Below are 22,642 nucleotides of genomic sequence, written 5' to 3'. Positions count from 1 at the left end.
CATGGAGAGGGAAAAGCACCAAGGAGCCCATAGAGGGAAAACAAATCCCTGTAACATCTGGCTTTTAAAACCACAGGGACTGAATCCTATAAGTTTGTATAGCCAATAGAGCTTAGAGCCCGGAGTTTTAAAAAGCTGACAGCACTGGGTGAACCAGAAGCATGACTGAGTCCCCATCCTTAGAAAGACAACAACCCAAGGAGAGGCAACATACAAGCAACACCTTGCACAATTAGAGGAAAATCTGTTTATACTGATTTCAGAGCATGTTGGGAGACTTCATGGAGACTAAAGGACCTGGCAAGGACAATTTACCTCCCCTATCCACTCATAAACACATAGCCACCTGTAGGAAGCAGCACTACACAGACACTATGTAACCTGCTAGCAATGAGCTCACCCAGGTGCTCTTCTGAGGATATACCCTCTCCAAACATGCTGTCCTTGGTCCTGGGCTCCATGAAAATTTTGTTAACTCTACATATACCTCCACCCAGCTGCTGTGTGCATGCACTATGCCCCAACAGCCACTACAGTTTGGGGGCTCTGGCCTAGGGCTAGCATCTCAATGCAAATCTTGATAATGCCATGCATGTGCCCTGCCCTGCTGATACCCTCACAGACACACCATGCCACTGGTCACCAACACTGCCACCATGTTCTATGACCCTGCCACCACCAGGCTGTGGGCTTCTGGCCTAGGACAAGTGGTTCAGTGAAAGTTTTGCTAAAACCACCACCATACATCTGAGCACTTCTGCTGTCATTTCCCATTAAAACTTGCCTGCCTGGATCTCAGTAACGTCAGAGAGAGCAAGCACAGCCTACAACAGGCAAAGACTCAATGCAGATGTCTGGAATGAAAAGAAAAGTGACTCAGACACAATAACAAGATACAAGCAACATACATAGAAGACTCCCCTGAAGTTCCAGTTCCTGCTGAACAGGAGACCCTGCACTGCATGGCAATACAGGACCTGTTATTAATAAAACCACTACTTTTAAGAGCAGAAAACATGATTTTCTTAACCCACAGATATACACAGAGAGAGGTAGAGAAATTGAGTAGATAAAGAATGTGTCCCAAATGAAAGAACAGTATAAAATTACAGCAGGACATCTAAGGGAAAGGGAAAGAAGTAATATGCTTGATAACAAATTTTAAAGTAATGATCATAAAGATAATCACTATACTTCAGAAAAGGGTAGAGGACCCCAGTGATACCCTTGGAAAAAGAAATAAGAAATAACATATCAGATATGAAGAACTCAAAAAATAAAATAAAATATATAATTGATGAAATAAATGGTAGCATTCAGGAAATAGAGGAACATATCAATGACCTAGGCGATGGAGTAATTTAAAGGGATCAAGCTGAACTGATTAGAAAAAAGCAAATACTGCATAATGAGAGTAGACTTAGAGAACTACATGATTACATCAAGCATAATAACATTCACATTCACACCCAGAAAAAGAAAAGGGGGGGGGGGGGAGAAAATGTATTTGAATAGATAATAGCTGAAAACTTCTTGAATCTGGGGAGGTAAACAGAGACCCAAATACAAGAGGCACAGAGATTCCCCAACAAATTCAACCTAAACAAGTCACATATAATTAGACACACACACACACACACACACACACATATATAATTAGACACATAATTAAAATGGAAAACATAGTCATAAAGTAAGAGTTCTAAAATTTACAAATTTACAAGAGATAAGAAGACAGTTACATACAAAGGAAACGCCACAAAGTTATCAGTGGATTTTTCAGAAGAAAATTTGCAGGCCAGAGGAAGTGGCATGCTATATTCAAAGTGCTGAAAGGGAAAAATCTGCAGTAAGAAATACTCTATCCAGGAAAGATAACATTGGGAATGGAAGAAAAGATAGTTTCTCAGAAGAACAAAAACTAAATAAGTTTATGACCACCAATCTAGCCCTAAAAGAAATATTAAAGAAGACATCTTGAATGGAAAGGAAAGACCATAAACTAGAGTATGAAAATAAGAAATTCTGTAAAAATCAAGCAGTTGAGGGATTCACAAAATAAAATGATATAAAATATCCTATAATATGGAGAGTAGAGGAGTAAAGAATGGGTTCAAACTTAAGTGGTCATAAACATAATATAGACTACTACATATAGAAGATGTTATATGCAAACCTAATGATAACCATGATTGAAAAACGAGAAATAGATATGCAAAGAAAAAAGAGAAGGGAACCCAAGTATGTCACTAGAGAAATCCAGCAAACCACGAAAAAGAGCACAAGAAAAAAAAATCAGATAAAAGCTATAGAAACAACCACAAAACAGCAACAAAATGGGAAAAAAATACCTATCAATAATTACTTTGAATATAAATGGATTAAATGCTCCAATAAAAAGACATAGGGTTATGGAATGGATGAAGACACAAAACCCATCTATATCCTACCTATAAGAGACTCATTTCAAACCTACCAACTGCAGATTCAAAGTGAGGGTATGGGACACCTGGATGACTCAGTGGAGCATTTGGCTCTTGATCTCAAGATTGTGAGTTCAAGCTCCACCTTGGTTGCAGAGATTACTTAAAAATAATGTCTTAAAAAAGTGGGGATAGAGAAAAAAATTGAGGGGATAGAGAAACATCACACAAATGGTTGTCAAAATAAAGATGGAGTAGCAATACTTATATGGAACAAAATAAACTTTAAAATGAAGTCTGTAACAAACATAAAAAAAAGGAAACTATAAAATCATAAAGGGACAATCCAAAGAGAGGATATAAAAATTGTAAATATTTATGCACTCAACATGGAGGCACCCAAGTGCATAAAACAATTAAAAAATAACATAAAAACATTCCATCCAGCAAGACTATCATTTAGAATAGTAGGAGAATTAAAGACTTTCTTACAAGCAAAATCTAAAGGAATTCATGACCACTAAACTAAACAGCCCTAGAAAAATATTTAATATTTAATATTCTTTGAGTGGACAGGAAAATATTGTAAGTGAGAATATTAAAGTAAAAAACAAAAAAGCAATAAAAAACTAAAAAGGATTAAAAAAATAGGATTCAAAGAATTCAAAGGATTCAAAAGGATTCAAAGGATTCAAAAAATAGAAGTTTATAAAATATGGTATCAAATAACTGATTGTGGAGGGAGAAGAGTAAAGAATGAGTTTAAAATTAAGTGATCCAGGGACACTCGGGTGACAGTCAGTTAAGCTTCCAACTCTTGATTTCATGATCTCACAGTTGTAAGATCAAGAACTGTGTTGGGCTCTCCAATGGGCGGGGAGCCTGCTTAAGATTCTCTCTCTCTCCCTCACCCATTGCCCCTCCCCTGCTCATGCACGTGCACTCTATTTCTCTATGTCTCAAAAAATACATAAATAAATGTTAAAATTAGGTAATCCTCAGCTTAATATAGATTGTTAAATGCGGAAGATGTTATATATATAAACCAAATGATAACCACAAATCCATAACTCAAGAATGCATATGCAGAAAATAAGTAGTAAGGCAGCTCATGGGGTTATACAACAGACCTAATAGAACATAGAGAAGAAAATTGACCAATACATAGAGGGCTTTCAGACCTGGTCTGAGCCCAATAAAGTTGACTGTTTATTAAAAAAAAAAAAAAAAAAAAAGGTAAGTCATGCAGTATATCAATAATGAAAACAAGCAAACCAGGACAGAGAGAAAGAGAAGAAAATATAAGAGAAAAACTCCAAAAGTAACGACAAAATCAGTAACAAAATGGCAATAAATACATATCTATAAAAAATTAAGTTTATTTATGAGAGAGAGACACAGAGAGAGAGAGAGAGAGAGAGAGAGAGAGAACAAGTGGGGGAGGGGTAGAGAGAGAGGGAGACACAGAATATGAAGTAGGCTCCAGGCTCTGAGCTGTCACCACAGGCCCAACATGGGGCTTGAACTCACAACCCTAAGATCATGACCTGAGCTGAAGTTGGATGCTTAATGAACTGAGCCACCTAGGCACCGAATACATATCTATCAATAATCACTTTGAATGCAAATGAACTAAATGCTCCAATCAAATGACAGAGGATGACAGAGTGAATTAAAAAAAAAAAAAAGTCCATCCATATCCTGTCTAAAAAAGAGTCATTTCAGAACTAAAAACATCTGCAGATTGATAGCATGGGGATGGACATTCATTATGCGAATGGACGTCAAAAGAAAGGCAGAGTAAAAATTCTTGTTTCAAACAAATAGGCATTAAATCAGGGACAGTAGGAAGACACAAAGAAGGACACTATACAATCATTAGGGGACAATCCAGCAAGAACATATAACAATTATAAATATTATGTGCCCAAGAAGGGAGCTTACAAATATATAAAATAGTTAATAACAAATATAAACGAACTAATCAATGGTATTAAAATAACCAGAGAACTTCAATACCACACTTACATCAATAGATTGAGCATCCAATCAGAAAATCAAGAAAGAAACAGTGGTTTTGAAGGACTCACTGGACCAGATAGATTTAACATATATATTCAGAACATTTCATCTTAAAAGAGCAGAATACACATATTTTCAAGGGCACATGGAACATTCTATAGAATAGATCACATACTAGCCCACAAAAAAAGCCTCAACACATTAAAAAAGATTGAAATAATACTCATGTATCTTTTCTGATCACATTACTACAAAACAAGAAATCAAGCAGATGAATAAAATCTGGAAAGACTACAACTAAATGGAGGTTAAATAAAGTGCTACTAAATATTGAATGGGTCAACCGTGAAATCAAAGTAGAAATCAAAATCACATGGATACTAATGAAAATGAAAACACAATAGTCAAAAACTTTGAGATGAAGCAAAAACATTTCTAAGAGGGAAGTTTATAGCAATACAGACCTCAAAAAACATAAAAATCTCAAATAAACAGCTAACCTTCACCTAAAAGAGATAGGCAAATAACAACAAAGCCCAAACCCAGAATATAGAAGGGAAAAATCAAGATTAGAGCAGAAATAAATGATATATAAACAAACAAACAAAAACAATAGAACAGATAATGAGACCAGGAGCTGGTTCTTTGAAAAACATCTATAAAATTGATAAACCTCTAACCAGCCTCGTCAAAAACAGAAAAGAAAGCATTCAAATAAACAAAATCACAACTGAAAGAGGAAAAATAGCAACACCACCACAAAAATACTAACAATTTTAAAAGTATATTATGAAAACTGACATGCTAACAAATTGGGCAATTTAGAATAAGTGGTTTAATTCCTAGAAACAGATAACTTACTGAAACTAAAGCAGTAAGAAATAGAAAATCTGAACAGATCAATTCCAGCACAGAGATTAAGTCAGTAATCAAAAAAAAAAAAAAATCCAAAAACAGAAGTCCAGGACCAGAAAGTTTCACAAGTGAATTCTACCAAACATTTAAGAGGTACTACCTATTCTCAAACTGTTCCAAATAAATAGGAGAAGAAAACCTTCCAAATTCATTCCATGGCACTCCTATCACTCTGATACCAAAACTAAATAAAGACACCACAAAAAAAGAACTAAAGGACAATATATCTGGTGAATACAGAGGCAAAAGTACTCAACAAAATGCTAGCAAACTGAATTCAATAATTCATTTTAAAATAATCATTTAACAAGATCAAGTGGGATTTAATTCCATGGTGCCTGGGAATCTCAGTTGAGCATCCAACTCTTGATTTTGGCTCTGGTCATGATCTCACAGTTCATAGCTTCAAGTGCCACATCATGCTGTGAGCTGACAGTGCAGAGCCTGATTGAGATTCTCTCTTTATTCCTCTTTCTCTACCCCTTCTTTACTCATATGCTGTCTCTCTTGCTCTGTCTCTCTCTGTCTCTCAAAATAAATAAACTTTAAAAAGGAAAAAAATATATTTATATAATGAATAAAAATGAAATCAGCAATAAAAAGGTGAAATCTTGCCATGTGCAATGACATGGATGGAGTTAGAGATTCTTATGCTAAGTGAAATAGGTTAGAGTAAGACAAATACCATATGATTTCACTAATATGTGGAATTTAAGAACAAAACAAATGAACACAGAGGAAACAGGAGACAGTCTCTTAATTACAGAAAACAAACTGAAGGTGACCAAAAGGGAGGTAGGTTGGGGGATTGGTTAAATAGGTGATGGTGATGAAGGAGTGAACTTATGCTAAGCACTGTGTGATGTACAGAATTATTAAATCACTTTGCTTTACACTCGAAAATAACACTGTATGTTAATTAAACTATAATTAAATTTAAAAAAAATTAAAAGATAAAAATAAAGATTTGAGAAATAGAATCATTGAATATTTGCATTTTCTAAGAACTCAGAAAAACAAAACGAAACAAAACAAAACAAAAACCCTCATATAAATATATGTAAACCCAAGGAAATATTTCTTTTACCCCATCCAAGATCTTTATTAAATTATAGTTACTTAAATCAAACGCTTGAAAATATTTTGAAACCTCCATTTAGAAACTTCTTTTCTTCTTGAAGTAGCCCTAAGTACTCAAGAGAGCGTAAAATTATCACCTTTTCCCAGAAGATTCACACACACATAACTAATTACTTAATAGCAAATTGTTTTCAGTATGGAGATCACTAAGAGAGAGATTGAGATGGAGAAAATGTAAAGTACCAAAAGTAAAATTGAATGTAGCTAAGACAGGAGTGGATCAGAAGGAAAGGAAAAACAAAAGAAAACAAAACAAAATAAAAAACAGAGAAAGACTAAGTTTCAAAGGCTATGGAAGATTATCTAATTAAACAATACTGAGTATTAAGAGAATGTTGTATAAAATGATGAGGTAACCAAATTTTTTAAAAAAAGGAAGATTGCAATAGAAACACAGTATTTTTAAATTAATAATATCATGGCATAAGAAAGAAAGAAAGAAAGAAAGAAGAGAAAAGAAGAGAAAAGAAAAGAAAAGAAAAGAAAAGAAAAGAAAAGAAAAGAAAAGAAAAGAAAAGAAAAGAAAAGAAAAGAATAATCAGGGAAAGGACAAAGTCCAAAAACAATTTATAGAGTTTATATATACACCGGAAAGAATTACAACTGGGTAAGTGAACAGGATTATTACTTGCTTCCTGTGTTCTATTCAATAATTGATCAATGAATGGGTAAATTTGTTATCACAAATTGGTTCTGTAACATATAGCCATCGCAGCATTTAATTCCTGAAATTTCTTATGATTCAGAAACAATATAAATGTGTTATTTTTACTAAAATATTTCATGTATAAAAGCAACTGTTTTTATGTATTCAAAATCATTTTTCAAATGTAACAGATTAAAATTACTTATTAATCTCTCACTAAATTGTCAAAAACGAGGACTCTCATAAAAAAGAATGATCATTGTTAGTTAATTTGAAAAATCAAAAGGCCATTTACTTAAAACCAGTAAATCAAACTATTCATCTAAGTTTTTAAAAACTTTGCCACATGCCAAAGTCCCGTAGACTTTCCACCTTAGAATTAATAGTAAAAGTACTCAAACATAGAGCAATATATACAAATGTGGGGCATAATCATCACATACTTCAAATAAATATTATTAGTTCATGATATCTGAGAAATTCAGCAATATAATTGGAAGCCAAACCTGAAATTATCATTTCATAGTATGGAAACAGATATTCTATTTATTGTTTAATATATAGTCATAACAATTGCTTTTTAAATTTTGAAAATGAAAAATAATTATTTTATTCACATTATTTAATTTAATATAGAATCATTTCATGCTAATATATTTTAGAAATGGTTGACCATTTGAATATAAATTAAAATATAATTTATTTGAACCTGTCAATCAGACTCAATAGAGACCCATTTAAAAAGTGTCTCTGAAAGCAGCAGCTGCAATGTGCTATGGCTCTGGCATTGAACTTACAGAACTGAAACTCACAGCTCCATGTGGGGTAATTTCTCTCACTTCTGTGTGCTTCAGTTTTCTCATTTTTAAAACTAGTAGAATGATGATAAAACCAAAGTAATAGGATTTACAATGATCGTGTTATGCTAGTGACTTCCAAGTAAGCATTCACTATATGTTGGCTACTGTTAACTATTATTGTAAGTTTACATTTAAATGGCAGCTTCTTGACTACATTTTTAGGGAACAATTAAACAACACTGAAGACATTAACAATGGTCATAAGTACTTTGAGGTAGAAAAGTTATTGCATATATATTGGCTATGAATGATACAGATGTTGGGTATAATAGCTTTAAGAAATTTGTGAAAGCCATTATTTAGCATTTTTTGCTGGTGAGCTTCTTCTTCTTTAATGTTCATTTATTTTTGAGAGAGAGAGAGAGAGAGAGAGCATGAACGGGGCAGGGGGCAGAGGCAGAGAGGGAGACACAGAATCTGAAGCAGGCCCCAGGCTCTGAACTGTCACCACAGAGCCCACCGCTGGGCTCAAACTCCAGAACAGTGAAATCATGACCCAAATCAAAGTCGGATGCTCCACTGAGTGAGCCACCCAGGTGCTCCTGATGAGCTTCTTTCCTTTGTATTTCTTATTGTTCTGTCTCATCTCACAATATCTAAATTAAGATATATTTTTTCTTTATTAGAATAATTAATTAATAATTGAGATCCTTTACTACCCAACCAACCAGGGGAGAGTCATGTCATCACCCTGTTCTTTATAGTATTTATTTTAAAAAATCAAAGGATGTTAGACCCTTCCTCCTCAGATTAGGGTCCTCATCCAGTGGTGCCTTCTGTTAATTCATGTGCAATGCAGAATCACAGGGCCCACCACAGATGACTGAATTATAATCTATATTTTCACATCACCCTCAAGTGATTCACATGTCCATTAGAATTTGGGATCACTGTTCTAGATGACTTTGAAGTTGCATTCTGCCAAAAATGTGGTATATCTACCATAGGGGCCTATTTACTTTGTAGACTCATTTGTAGTATAAATATGTTATTGATGTTAGATATATGTAATGAATATGCTGATAACTATGGAGATAGTATTTCTTTTGGAGAGTGTAAAAATGTGACACATGAAGATGGAGACAGAGGACATTCTTTCATAACAAAATGCAAAGAGTCCACTTAGACTGCTTTCAAAATCACAAGTTAGATTTTAGTTACCACCATGTTTGACAATAAGAGCTCCCAGTTGATCTTCTAATTTATAGATTCTGTCCTCAAAAGGAAGCATTCAGAAATAGATTACAAGAATTATTTTTATAGCCTTTTATTTCATGGTAACATAAGTGGAAAATTATGGTCTTAATGACAAAGAGAAGCATATTTTGCATACCTGAAATTAAAAAAAATGGACTTATCAATGTTATTTACTGCATAGTAAAAATAATCACCATCATCAATATTTTTTCTGTCATTCAGTTATTCTTATTTTAATGTTTATTTATTTATTTATTTATTTATTTATTTATTTTGAGAGAGACAGAGAGCCTGAAAGCACGCATGAATGAGGGGAAGGGTTAAAGAGAGAGGGAGAGAGAGAATCCCAAGCAGGCTACATGCTGTCACTACGCAAACCAATGTAGGGCTGGATCCCACAAACAGTGAGATCCTGACCTGAGCTGAAATCAAGAGTAGGATGCTCAACTGACTGAACCACTCACATGCCCCTCAATTATTTTTGATAACAATTTAATTTTTAAGGTTTATTTAATTCCAGTTAGGTGATGGGAATTAAGGAGTGCATTTGTTGTCATGGGCACTTGGTGTTGTATGTAAGTGATGGATCAGTCAGTTCTATACTTGAAACTAATATCATATTGTATATTGACTACCCAGAATTTAAAGAATTCCTTTTAAAAAAATAACTAGTTTTTCAAAATGGTTTTCTGCTTTTAGCCTGTTCTAAACTTTCCAAATGAGTATCAAGAGGACACAGAAAGCAGTTGCTTTAAATGCATTGTTAATAGGGAAATACTTTCTGGTGTGAAGAATGTATCACATTAATAATGTTAATGAGTTTTTGAAGGTCAGAGAAGACAAAAATCCTTTTACACTGATTTAATTTTTATAGTTTACTTCTGAGTATTATTTTTGAAGTCAGAGCTTATAAATTAGAAGACCAATTCAAAAGCTATAACTGTCAAAGAAGAGAGTGACTAGAACCTACAATTGAGACACAAAGGCAAAAAGAAAAAAAAAATACATGTTTTCCTTTAAGGACTAGGCAGAAAGAGTCTAGTTATAAAGTAGTGAATTGTGAATTCAATACGAAATGGGTATCCTTTTGTGCATTTAACTTTTTTTTAAAAATTTTTTTTTAACGTTTATTTATTTTTGAGACAGAGAGAGACAGAGCATGAACAGGGGAGGGGCAGAGAGAGAGGGAGACACAGAATCTGAAATGGGCTCCAGGCTCTGAGCTGTCAGCACAGAGCCAGACGCGGGGGTCAAACTCACAGACTGTGAGATTATGACCTGAGCCGAAGTCAGATGCTTAACCGACTGAGCCACCCAGGCGCCCCAAACTTTTTTTAACATTTATTTATTTTTGAGAGACAAAGAAAGGCAGAGTGTGAGTGGGGGAGGGGCAGAGGGAGAAGGAGACCCAGGATCTGAAGCAGGCTCTGGGCTCTGAGCTGTCAGCACAGAGCCCGACGGGGAACTCCAACTCACGAACCGTCACGAACCGTGAGATCATGACCTGAGCCTAAGTTGGACGCTTAACCAACTGAGCCACCTAGGTGCCCAGCCCTTTGTGCATTTAGATGTAATCTATGGTTGTGCTGGGGCATATCCAGATTAGGATGATGAAGGTCCAAAGATTGGATTTGAATCTCGGATCTGAACTATAACTATAGGTGCAATCTTTATGAAAATGATAAAATGTTCTGTGCTCAAGTTTCTTCAAACACTAATTGGTTATAATAGCACATATTATTAAATTTTTATTAAATTGTATTAAATTGTTATTAACCATGCACAGCTCCAAGTACAGAACAGGCACTCAACATATGTTAGACTGTCAGTCTGCATTCAGTTATTGAAGCACGATCATGAATTCTGTTCTTTTAATTTCTCTAGGACAGTGTGATTGGATAAAAACCCTCTACTGTGTGGTTTCTAGTTACTGGTATTTCTTACTACTTCCTCAATGGGCACAGACAATGCAACTCACTCCCAGGATTTCCTCTTGCTGGGCTTTCCTGGGTCCCAGGGCCTTCAGCTATCTCTCTTTATGCTTTTTCTGGTGATGTACATCCTCACAGTGAGTGGTAACATGGCTATCTTGATGTTGGTGAGTACCTCCCACCAGCTACATACCCCTATGTACTTCTTTCTGAGCAACCTCTCTTTCTTGGAGATTTGGTATACCACAGCTGCAGTCCCCAAAGTCCTGGCCATCCTTCTGGGGAGAAGCCAAACCATATCATTTACTGGATGTCTTTTGCAGATGTACTTTGTTTTTTCATTGGGCTGCACAGAGTACTTTCTCCTGGCAGCCATGGCTTATGACCGCTATTTGGCCATCTGCTATCCTCTACACTATGGGGCCATTATGAGCAGTCTGCTCTCAGCACAGCTAGCCCTGGGATCCTGGGTGTGCGGTTTCCTAGCCATTGCAGTGCCCACAGCCCTCATTAGCACCCTGCCCTTCTGTGGTCCCCACACTATCAACCACTTCTTCTGTGACATTGCACCCTGGATTACCCTGGCTTGCACCAGCACGCAGGCAGTGGAACTCGTGGCCTTTGTGACTGCTTTTGTGGTCATCCTGAGCTCATGCCTCATCACTCTAGTCTCTTATGTGTATATCATCAGCACCATTCTCAGGATCCCTTCAGCCAGCGGCAGGAGTAAAGCCTTCTCCACATGCTCTTCGCATATCACTGTGGTGCTGGTCTGGTACGGGTCCACGATCTTTCTTCATGTCCGCATCTCCATCAAAGAGGCCTTGGATCTGACCAAAGCCGTGCATGTCCTGAACACCATGGTGACTCCAGTTCTAAACCCCTTCATCTACACTCTCCGTAACAAGGAAGTAAGAGAAACTCTGCTGAAGAAATGGAAGGGAAAATAAACTGCCCCCAATAGAACAGATCTCTGTAAATATCTCCCTTTGTCTCCAAGTAAGAATATGGAAGGAAAATACAAATGTTCCTTGATACAGAGAGAGAAAAGAAACTGAAGGAATAAAATAAACTACATATACCTGCTCTACTTGTTTTATAAGTTTATTTTTAAGTTAATTTATTTATTTTCAGAGAGAGAGAGAGAGAGAGAGAGAGAGAGAGCACAGGTGAGGGGTAGAGAGAGAGGAGAGAATTCCAAGCAGGCTCTGCACCAGCAACAGAAACCTACAGATCCAGATGCAGGGCTCAGACTCACTAATCACTGATGCAGTGGGATTATGACCTCAGCCTAAATCAACAGGTCTAGGCTGAATCTATGGAGTCACCAAGTATCCGGGTCTACTTCCCCCCCCCCCAGAACCTGTTTACTTATTTATTTATTTATTTTTAATATGAAATTCATTGTCAAACTGGTTTCCATACAACACCCAGTGATCATCCCAACAGGTGCCCTCCTCAGTGCCCATCACCCACTTTCCCTTTCCTCCCACTCCCCATCAACCCTCAGTTTTTTCTCAGTTTTTAAGAGTCTCTTATGGTTTGCCTCCTTCCCTCTCTAACTTTTTTCCCCTTCCCCTAGCCCATGGTCTTCTGTCAAGTTTCTCAGGATCCACATAAGAGTGAAAACATATGGTATCTGTCTTTCTCTGTATGGCTTATTTCACTTAGAATAACACTCTACAGTTCCATCCACATTGCTACATATGGCCATATTTCATTCTTTCTCAAGGCCAAGAGGTATTCCATTGTGTATATAAACCACAATTTCTTTATTCATTCATCAGTTGATGGACATTTAGGCTCTTTCCATAATTTGGATATTGTTGAAAGTGCTGCTATAAACATCGGGGTACAAGTGCCCCTATGCATCAGCACTCCTGTATCCTTCGGATAAATTCCTAGCAGTACGATTGCTGGGTCATAGGGTAGATTTATTTTTAATTTTTTGAGGAACCTCCACACTGTTTTCCAGAGTGGCTGCACCAGTTTTCATTCCCACCAACAGTGTAAGAGGGTTCCCGTTTCTCCACATCCTCGCCAGCATCTATAGTCTCCTGATTTGTTCATTTTAGCCACTCTGACTGGCGTGAGGTGATATCTGAGTGTGGTTTTGATTTCTATTTCCCTGATGAGGAGCGACATTGAGCATCATTTCATGTGTCTGTTGGCCATCTGGATGTCTTCTTTAGAGAAGTGTCTATTCATGTTTTCTGCCAATTTCTTCACTGGATTATTTGTTTTACAGGTGTGGAGTTTGGTGAATTCTTCATAGATTTTGGATAACAGCCCTTTGTCTGATATGCCAATTGCAAATATCTTTTCCCATTACATTGGTTGCCTTTTAGCGTTGTTGATTGTTCCCTTTGCAGTGCAGAAGTTTTTATCTTCGTGAGGTCCCAATAGTTCATTTTTGCTTTTAATTCCCTTGCCTTTGGGGATGTGTCAAGTAAGAAATTGCTGCAGCTGAGGTCAGAGAGGTTTTTTATGCTTTCTCTAGGGTTTTGATGGATTCCTGTCTCACGTTCAGGTTCTTCATCCATTTTGAGTTTATTTTTGTGAATGGTGTAAGAAAGTGGTCTAGTTTCATTCTTCTGCATAATGCTGTCCTTTTCTCCCAGAATCATTTGTTAAGCAGACTGTCTTTTTTCCATTGGATATTCTTTCCTTCTTTGTCAAAGATTAGTTGGCCATCCTTTTGTGCGTCCATTTCTGGAGTCTTTATTCTATTCCATTGGTCTATGTGTCTGTTTTTGTGCCAATACCATGCTGTGTTGATGATTACAGCTTGGTATTAAAGGCTAAAGTCTGGGATTATGATGCCTCCTGCTTGGTCTTCTTCTTCAATATTATTTTGGCTATTCGGGGTCTCTTGTGTTTCCATACAAATTTTAGGTTTGCTTGTTCTAGCTTCGAGAAGAATGCTGGTGCAATTTTGATTGGGAATGCATTGAATGTGTTGATAGCCTTGAGTAGTATTGACATTTAAACAATATTTATTCTTCCAATTCATGAGCATAGATTTTTTTCCATTTCTTTGTATCTTCTTCAATTTCCTTCATAAGCTTTCTATAGTTTTCAGCATACAGATCTTTTACATCATTGGTGAGGTTTATTCCTAGGTATTTTATGCTTCTTGGTGCAATTGTGAATGGGATCAATTTCTTTATTTGTCTTTCTTTTACTTCATTATTAGTGTATAAGAATGCAACTGATTTCTGTACACTGATTTTGTATCCTGCGACTTTGCTAAATAATGTACCAGTTCTGGCAGACTTCTGGTGGAGTCTATCAGGTTTTCCATGTAGAGTATCATGTCATTTGCAAAAAGTGAAAGCTTGAATTCTTTGCCAATTTTGATGCCTTGATTTCCTTTTGCTGTCTGATTGCTGATGCTAGCACTTCCAACACTATGTTAAACAACAGCGGTGAGAGTGGACATCCTTGTCGTGTTCCTGATCTCAGGGAAAAAGCTCTCAGTTTTTCCCCATTGAGAATGATATTAGCTGTGGGCTTTTCATAAATGCCTTTTATGATGTTTAAGTATGTTCCTTCTATCCAGACTTTCTTGATGGTTTTTATTAAGAAAGAATGCTGAATTTTGTCAAATGCTTTTTCTGCATCAATTGACAGGATCATATGGTTCTTTTCTTTCCTTTTACTAATGTGGTGTATCACATTGATTGATTTGCAAATGTTGAACCATCCCTGCAGCCCAGTAATGAATCTTACTTGATCATGGTGAGTATTTTTTTATATGCTGTTGAATTCAATTTGCTAGTATTTTATGGAGAATTTTCGCATCCATATTCATCAGGGATATTGGCTGTAGTTCTCTTTTTTTCCTGGGTCTCTGTCTGGCTTAGGAATCAAAATAATGGTGGCTTCATAGAATGAGTCTGGACGTTTTCCTTCCTTTTCTATTTCTTGGAACAGCTTGAGAAGGATAGGTATTATCTCTGTTTAAAAGTATGGTAGAATTCCTCAGGGAAGCCATCTGGTCCCAGACTCTTATTTGCTGGGAGATTTTTGATTACTGATTCCACTTCTTCACTGGTTATGGGTCTGTTCAAGTTTTCTATTTCTTCCTGTTTGAGTTTTGGAAGTGTGTGGGTATTTAGGAATTTGTCCATTTCTTCCAGGTTGTCCAGTTTGCTTGGCATATGATTTTTTATTGTATTCCCCAAAAAACGTTTGTATTTCTGAGGGATTGGTTGTAATCATTCCATTTTCATTCATGATTTTACCTATTTGGGTCATCTCCCTTTTCTTTTTGAGAAGACTAGCTAGAGGTTTATGAATTTTGTTTATTTTTTCAAAAAAACCAACTTTTGGTTACATTGATCTCCTCTACTGTTTTTGTTTTTTGTTTTTTGTTTTTTTTTTAGATTCTATGTTGCTTATTTCTGCTGTGATATTTATTATTTCTCTTCTGTTGGGTTTGGGGTGTCTTTGATGTTCTGCTTCTATTTCCTTTAGGTGTACTGTTAGATGTTGTTGGGATTTTTCTTGTTTCTTGAGATAGGCCTGGATTACAATGTATTTTCCTCTCAGGACTGCCTTCACTGCATCCCAAAGCATTGGGATTGTTGTGTTTTCATTTTCATTTGTTTCCATATATTTTTTAGCTTCTTCTCTAATGGCCTGGTTGACCCATTCATTCTTTAGTAGGGTATTCTTTAATCTCCATGCTTTTGGAGGTTTTTCAGGCTTTTTCCTGTGGTTGATTTCAAGCTTCATAGCATTGTGGTCTGAAAGTGTGCATGGTATGAACTCAATTCTTGTATACTTATGAAGGGCTGTTTTGTGGCCCAGTATGTGATGTATCTTGGAGAATATTCCATGTGCACTCGAGAAAAAAGTATATTCTGTTTCTTTGGGATGCAGAGTTCTAAATATATTTGTCAAGTCCATCTGATCCAATGTATCTTTCAGGGCCCTGTTCCTTTATTAATCCTGTGTCTAGATGATCTTTCCATTGTTGTAAGTGGGGTATTAAAGTCCCCTGCCGTTACCACATTCTAATCAATAAGGTTGCTTATGTTTGTGATTAATTGTTTTATATATTTGGAGGCTCCTGTATTCAGCACATAGACATTTAAAATTGTTAGCTCTTCCTGATGGATAGACCCTGTAATTATTACATAATGCCCTTCTTCATCTTTTGTTACAGCCTTTCATTTAAAGTCTAGTTTGTCTGCTGTAAGTATGGCTACTCCAGCTTTCTTTTGACTTCCAGTAGCATGATAGATAGTTCTCCATCCCCTATATTTCAGTCTGAAGGTGTCTTCAGTTCTAAAATGAGTCTCTTGTAGGCAGCAAATACATGGGTCTTGTTTTTTTTATCCATTCTGGAAACCTATGTCTTTTGGTTGGAGCATTTAGTCCATTTACATTCAGTGTTATTATTGAAAGATATGGGTTTAGAGTCATTGGTTTTAGAGCCTGTAGTATTCATGCTTTTAGTGATGTCTCTGGTATTTTGTGGTCCTTGCAAAATTTCACTCACAGAATCCCCCTTAGAAAAATTGTAGGGCTGGTTTAGTGGTGATGAATTCCTTCAGTTTTTGTTTGGGAAGACCTTTATCTTTCCTTCTATTCTGAATGACAGATTTGCTGGATAAAGGATTCTTGTCTGCATTTTTTTTTTCTGTTCATTACATTGAAGTCTTTCTGACATTCCTTTCTGGCCTGCCAAGTTTCAGTAGATAAGTCTGCTACAACCCTTAGGTGTCTACCGTTGTAAGTTAGGGCCTGTTTATCTCTAGCTGCTTTCAGAATTTTCTCTTTATCCTTGTATTTTGACAGTTTCATTATGATATGTCATGCAGAAGATCGATTCAAGTTACATCTGAAGGAAGTTCTCTGTGCCTCTTGGATTTCAATGCCTGTTTCTTTCCCAGATCAGGGAAGTTCTCAGCTATGAATTATTCAAGTACACCTTCAGCCCCTCTCTCTTTCTCTTCTTCTTCTGGAATTCCTATGATATGGATACTATTCCATTTGATTGCATCATTTAGTTCTCTAATTCTCCCCTCATACTCCTGGATTTTTTTTAATCTCTTTTTCTCAGTTTCCTCTTTTTCCATAATTTTATCTTCTAATTCACCTATTCTCTCCTCTGCCTCTTCACTCCGTGCTATGGCCACCTCCATTTTATTTTCAACCTCATTTATAACATTTTTAGCTCCTCATGAGTATTTCTTAGTCCCTTGACCTCTGTAGCAATAGTTTCTCTGCTCTCCTCTATGCTTTTTTCAAACCCAGTAATTACTTTTATGACTATTATTCTAAATTCTTGTTCTGTTATATTGCTTAAATCGGTTTTGATCAATTTATTAGCTGTTGCTACTTCCTGGAGTTTCTTTTGGGGAGAATTCTTCCATTTCATCATTTTGGGTAGTCCCTGTGGTAGCTCAAAACTGTAGGGCACTTCCCCTGTGCTGTCCTGAGAAACTTGTATTGGTAGTCAGGGCTGCAGTCAGATCCAATGTCTGCCCCCAGCCTATCGCTGTGGCCACAGTCAGACGGTGTGTACCTTATCTTCCCCTCTCCCATGGGCAGGACTCACTGTGGATGGTGTGGTCCCTGTCTGGGCTGCTTGCACACTTCCAGGCTTGTGGTGCTGCTTCAGTGGGATCTGGCATATTAACCAGGGTGGATCTGCAAAGTGCACAGGGACGGGAGGGGCAGGCTTGGCTCACTTTGCCTTTGGTGGTCCCTTGTGGGAGGGGCCCTGCAGAACTGGGATGGAGGCAGGCCTGTTGGAGGGATGGATCCACAGAATCACTGCATTGGGTATTTGTGAGGTGCAAGCAAATTTGGTGATGGGGACTGGTTCCCTTTGGAATTTTGGCTAGAGGGTGGGAAAGGGAAATGTTGCTTTCCAGTGTCTTTTTCTCTAGCCAAGCTCTGTTCTTCTGGGACTCAACAACTTTCCCTCCAGGCGTCCTCTCACCCTCCCTGCTCTCAGAATGTAGATCTGTTGACTTTTAACATTCCAGCTCTTAAGTCCCACTGGCTATCCAAACTCATGCAGTCTGGCCCCTCCGCTTTTGCAAGCCAGACTTGGGGGGCTCTGTCTTGCCCGGTGGGCTATCCCTCCACCACCCCAGCTCCCTCCTGCCAGTCCATGTAGCACACACCACCTCTCTGCCCCTCCTATCCTCTTCCGTGGGCCTCTTGTCTATGCTTGGCTCTGGAGTGTCTGTTCAGCTAGTCTTCTGGCGGTTTTCTGGTTTATTTAGGCCAATGTGGATGGAATCTAAGTGATCAGCAAGAGGTGAGCCTAGTGTCCTCCTATGTTGCCATCTTCCTCTCTGGAATCTCATGGTCGACATTTTTTATACATGATTGAAAATAGTTCTTAATTAAGCACTTGGATTTTTTGTTTGTTTGTTTTAAGAAAAAAAGTACACTGAGTTAGATGTGTCCTTGACTTTCATTTATAAAATGAGGTGCTCATGAGAAGGGTGTGTTACTAAATAAATTCTTGTTTCTTTTAAAGATTTCTTTGACCATATAAGTACAAAGTTTGAGAACTGTATTTGTGAAATATGAAGTATAAGAAATAGGGAAAGTTTGAATTAATAAAAAGAAAACTGAAATCAGAGTGTGCAATTATTTCAACATACTGTTTTCTGTATAAAGTACAGTAAAATATATACATATAAAAAGGATTATAATCATGTGTCACGTTTGTTTTACAAGGATAATGTACAAAGCAATCTGATAAACAGGTAATGAAAAGTACAAAGTACATGAACAAGACTGCAGGAGGGTTTAAACAAAGCAATAGAAGTACCTTACAAAATGTTTTGTCCCTAGAAAAGAAAAACCCTAATTGTGATTGTTAGCATGTCACCAAATTTAGAATATCCAGTGGCTTCAGAGGAAATACAACTATTAGAAAATAATAATTGTGATAAGTATTTGACTTCCATCTGATCCCATCTCTTAGGGAGCAAAATACTTTACCCATCAAAGGTTGATTTCCATTTCCTTATCCTGTTTTCCATGGCTGTCTGATAGAGGCAGCAAACAGGAGCTTGACCTGCTGAAACAGTCTGGAGATATAATATTTCCTGTTCTGTGTTGGCTGACACCTGTACAAACAGGGGTGCTTCTCAAAGGAGAAAGTCCTATGAGACTGAGTATGAGCTACCTCTTAGATCCTGATTGTGCTATTTGAAATCTCTTTTGATTCCCACTCAAAAATGAGCTGGGGTAAGGATAGAACAAGAAGGCTATATATTTGAAAGGGATAGGAGGAAATATTTCATTGTGAGAGTCATAATATAAATTTTCAAAATTTATTAATATTTTGTTGAAGATATTATATTTGAACTTATGGTACTTATTTGTCATAGGGAGTTTTGTAGTTTTATTTTCTAGACTCCTTTGCATTTTGGTGCTCTTAATAGTTAATAAAATTGTATTTTCTTCAAAAAATGTGTGAAATCTGTATTAATTCTTATTTAAAAAATTGGTAGAATTCTTCATTGAGCCTGCATATTTTTTGACCAGAGTCTTTTTATTGTGTATTAAATATCTTCAGTGGTGTTGTTACTATTTCCATTACCTATTGCATCTTGATTGAATACTGTTAATGTTTAAAAAACAACAACAACAACAACAAGCCAGGAATAGAGAAGAATGCAGAGACTTAGACAAAATTTCAAGATCAAGGAACTCATCACAAATGAAAGAACAAGCCACAGCCAGAGATCTAAGTGAAATCAACATAATTAACATGTCTGCTGGAGAATTTAAAGCATCAACCATAAGCATATTTGCTGGGATTAAGAGAATAATGGAAGACGTCCAGGAAGCCCTTATCACTGAGGAAAATAAAGTTAAAAAGAGTCAGTCAGAAGTGAAAAATGAAATAACTGAGATTGGATACAACAGTGATGCAATGCATACAAAACTGTAAGAAGCAGAACAGATAAGTGATGAAACAGACAAACTAATGGAAAATGATTAAGCTAAACAAAAGAGACAAGAATTATGGAGCATAGGAATAGATTCACAGAACTCAGTGACTCCATTAAATGTTATAACATACATATCATAGGAGTCCAAGAAGAACGGAGAGAAAATTTACTTGAGGAAAAAATAGCTTAAAACTACCTTATACTGGGAAAGGAAACAGACATCCAGGTCGAGGAGTCAGAGAGAACTTCCATCAAAATCAACAAAAGCAGGTCAACACCAAGACATACTGTAATTAAATTTGTAAAATATAGTGATAAAGAAAATATCTTAAGAGCAGCAAGACAGAAGACTTTAACTTACAAGGGAAGATCTTTCCACAGAAACTTGGCAAGCCAGAAAGGAGGTCATGATATATTCAATGTCGTGAATGGGGAAGAATATGCAGTCAAGAATACTCTATCCAGCAAGGCTATCATTCATAGTAGAAGGAGAGATAATTTCACAGAAAAGCAAAAACAGAGTCTATGAACACTATCCAGCCCTGAAATAAATATTAGAGGATTGTTTGAATGCAAAAAATAGACCCAGAGTGACAAAGGCAACAAAAGATCAAAAAAATCTCCAGAAACAATGACAAAAGAAGTAATAAAGTTGGACTAAATACATATCTATTAATAATTACTCTGAATGTAAATGGACTAAATACTCTAGTCAAAATCAGAATGGATATTTTAAAAGGCCCATCTATATGCTGCCTACAAGAGACACATTTTAGACCTAAAGACACCTGGAGATTGAAAATGATGTGATGGAACATTTATAATAAAAATGGATATCAAAAGAAACGTGGACTAGCAATATGTATATCAGATTAACTAGCTTTTCTTTTTCTTTCTTTCTTTCTTTCTTTCTTTCTTTCTTTCTTTCTTTCACAGGCTCCATATTCATCATGGAGCCCAACACAGGGCCCAGACTCATGACCCCCAGATCAAGACCAGAGCCAAAGACAAGAGTCATGCTCAACTGAGAGCCATCCAGGCACGTCAGTAAAATTAGAATTAAAAAAAAAAATGAAACAAGAGATAAACAAGGAAACTATATCATAAAAAAGGGGACAATCTAAAAAGGAGATGTAAATATTGTAAATGTTTATACACTCAACAGGGAGCACCCAGATATATAAAACAATAGCAAACAAAAGGAACTAATTGATAATAGTACAATAATACTAGGGGACTTTAATACCCACTTACAACAATGAACAGATTATCTATATATAAAATCAACAAGGAAACAAGGTCTTTGATTGACACATTGGACCAGATGCACTTAACAGTCCCGATATACTCGGGACATTCCATCTTTAAACAGCAGAAAACACATTTTTTTAAACACACATGGGACTTTCTCCAGAATAGATTACATACTGGGTAACAAATCAGGCTTCAGCATGCACAAGAATATTGAGATCATACCATGAATATTTTCTGACCACAACACTATGAAACTTGAAGTCAACCTCAAGACAAAATTTGGAAAGAACACAAATACACAGGAGTGAAAAAGCATATTAAAATTAATATGCATATTAAAAGCATAAAAAAGCAAATTAAAAACAAAAAATGAGCCAAACAGGAAATCAAAGAAGAAACTAAATATACATGGAAATGAATGAAAATGAAAAATCATTGATCCAAAAACTTTGGGGTGCAGCAAAAGTAGTTTGAAGAGGGAATTTATATAACAATACAGGTCTAATGTAATAAGAAAGAAAAATCTCAAATAAATGATCTAACCTTACATCTACAGGAGCTAGAAAAATAACAACAAATAAAGCCTAAAGCCAGCAGAAGAAGAGAAATGATAAAGATTAAAGTATAAATATAACGCTATATAAACTTAAAACAAAAAGAGATCAATGAAACCCCAAGATGATTCTTTGAGATAATTGACAACCCCCTAGCCAAGCTTATCAAAAAGAAGAGAGAAAATACCCAAATAAATAATATCACAAATGAGAAAAGAGAAATAACAAACAACACCACAGAAACACATACAATTGTAAGAGAATATTATGAAAAATTACATGCCAACAAAATGGACAACCTGGAAAATTTGGACAAATTCCTAGGAACATACAAACTACCAAAGCTGAAGCAGGAAGAAGTAGAAAACCCATAACCATCAACGGTTATAAAGACCCATAATCAGAAAAAAATAAATAAATCAATAAATCAATAATCAAAAATCTCCTAACAAACAAAAGTTCAGGACCAGGTGGCTTCACAATTAAATTCTATCAAATATTTAAAGAAGAGGTTGGGGCGCCTGGGTGGCTCAGTTGGTTAAGCAGCCGACTTCGGCTCAGGTCATGATCTCATGGTCTATGAGTTCGAGCCCCGCGTCGGGCTCTGTGCTGACAGCTCAGAGCCTGGAGCTTGTTTCAGATTCTGTGTCTCCCTCTCTCTGCCCCTCCCCCGTTCATGCTCTATCTCAAAAATAAATAAACGTTAAAAAAATTTTAAAAAATAAATAAAGAAAGAAGAGATAATATCTATTCTTCTCAAAATA

General features: G+C 36.3%; 1 protein-coding gene across 1 annotated transcript; it reads left to right on the top strand.

Annotated features, from left to right (window-relative positions):
* The first annotated feature begins 11,157 nt into the window (after window positions 1-11,157).
* Window positions 11,158-12,084, top strand: LOC131485003 (olfactory receptor 6F1). Its single transcript, XM_058683927.1, has one exon. The coding sequence runs from the start codon at window positions 11,158-11,160 to the stop codon at window positions 12,082-12,084; it is 927 nt and encodes a 308-aa protein (XP_058539910.1).
* The last annotated feature ends 10,558 nt before the right edge of the window (window positions 12,085-22,642 follow it).

The sequence above is a fragment of the Neofelis nebulosa genome, chromosome 1 (assembly GCF_028018385.1).
Source record: "Neofelis nebulosa isolate mNeoNeb1 chromosome 1, mNeoNeb1.pri, whole genome shotgun sequence".
NCBI classification, from domain to species: Eukaryota; Metazoa; Chordata; class Mammalia; order Carnivora; family Felidae; genus Neofelis; species Neofelis nebulosa.
This window is presented reverse-complemented; position numbering and strand designations above follow the sequence as displayed.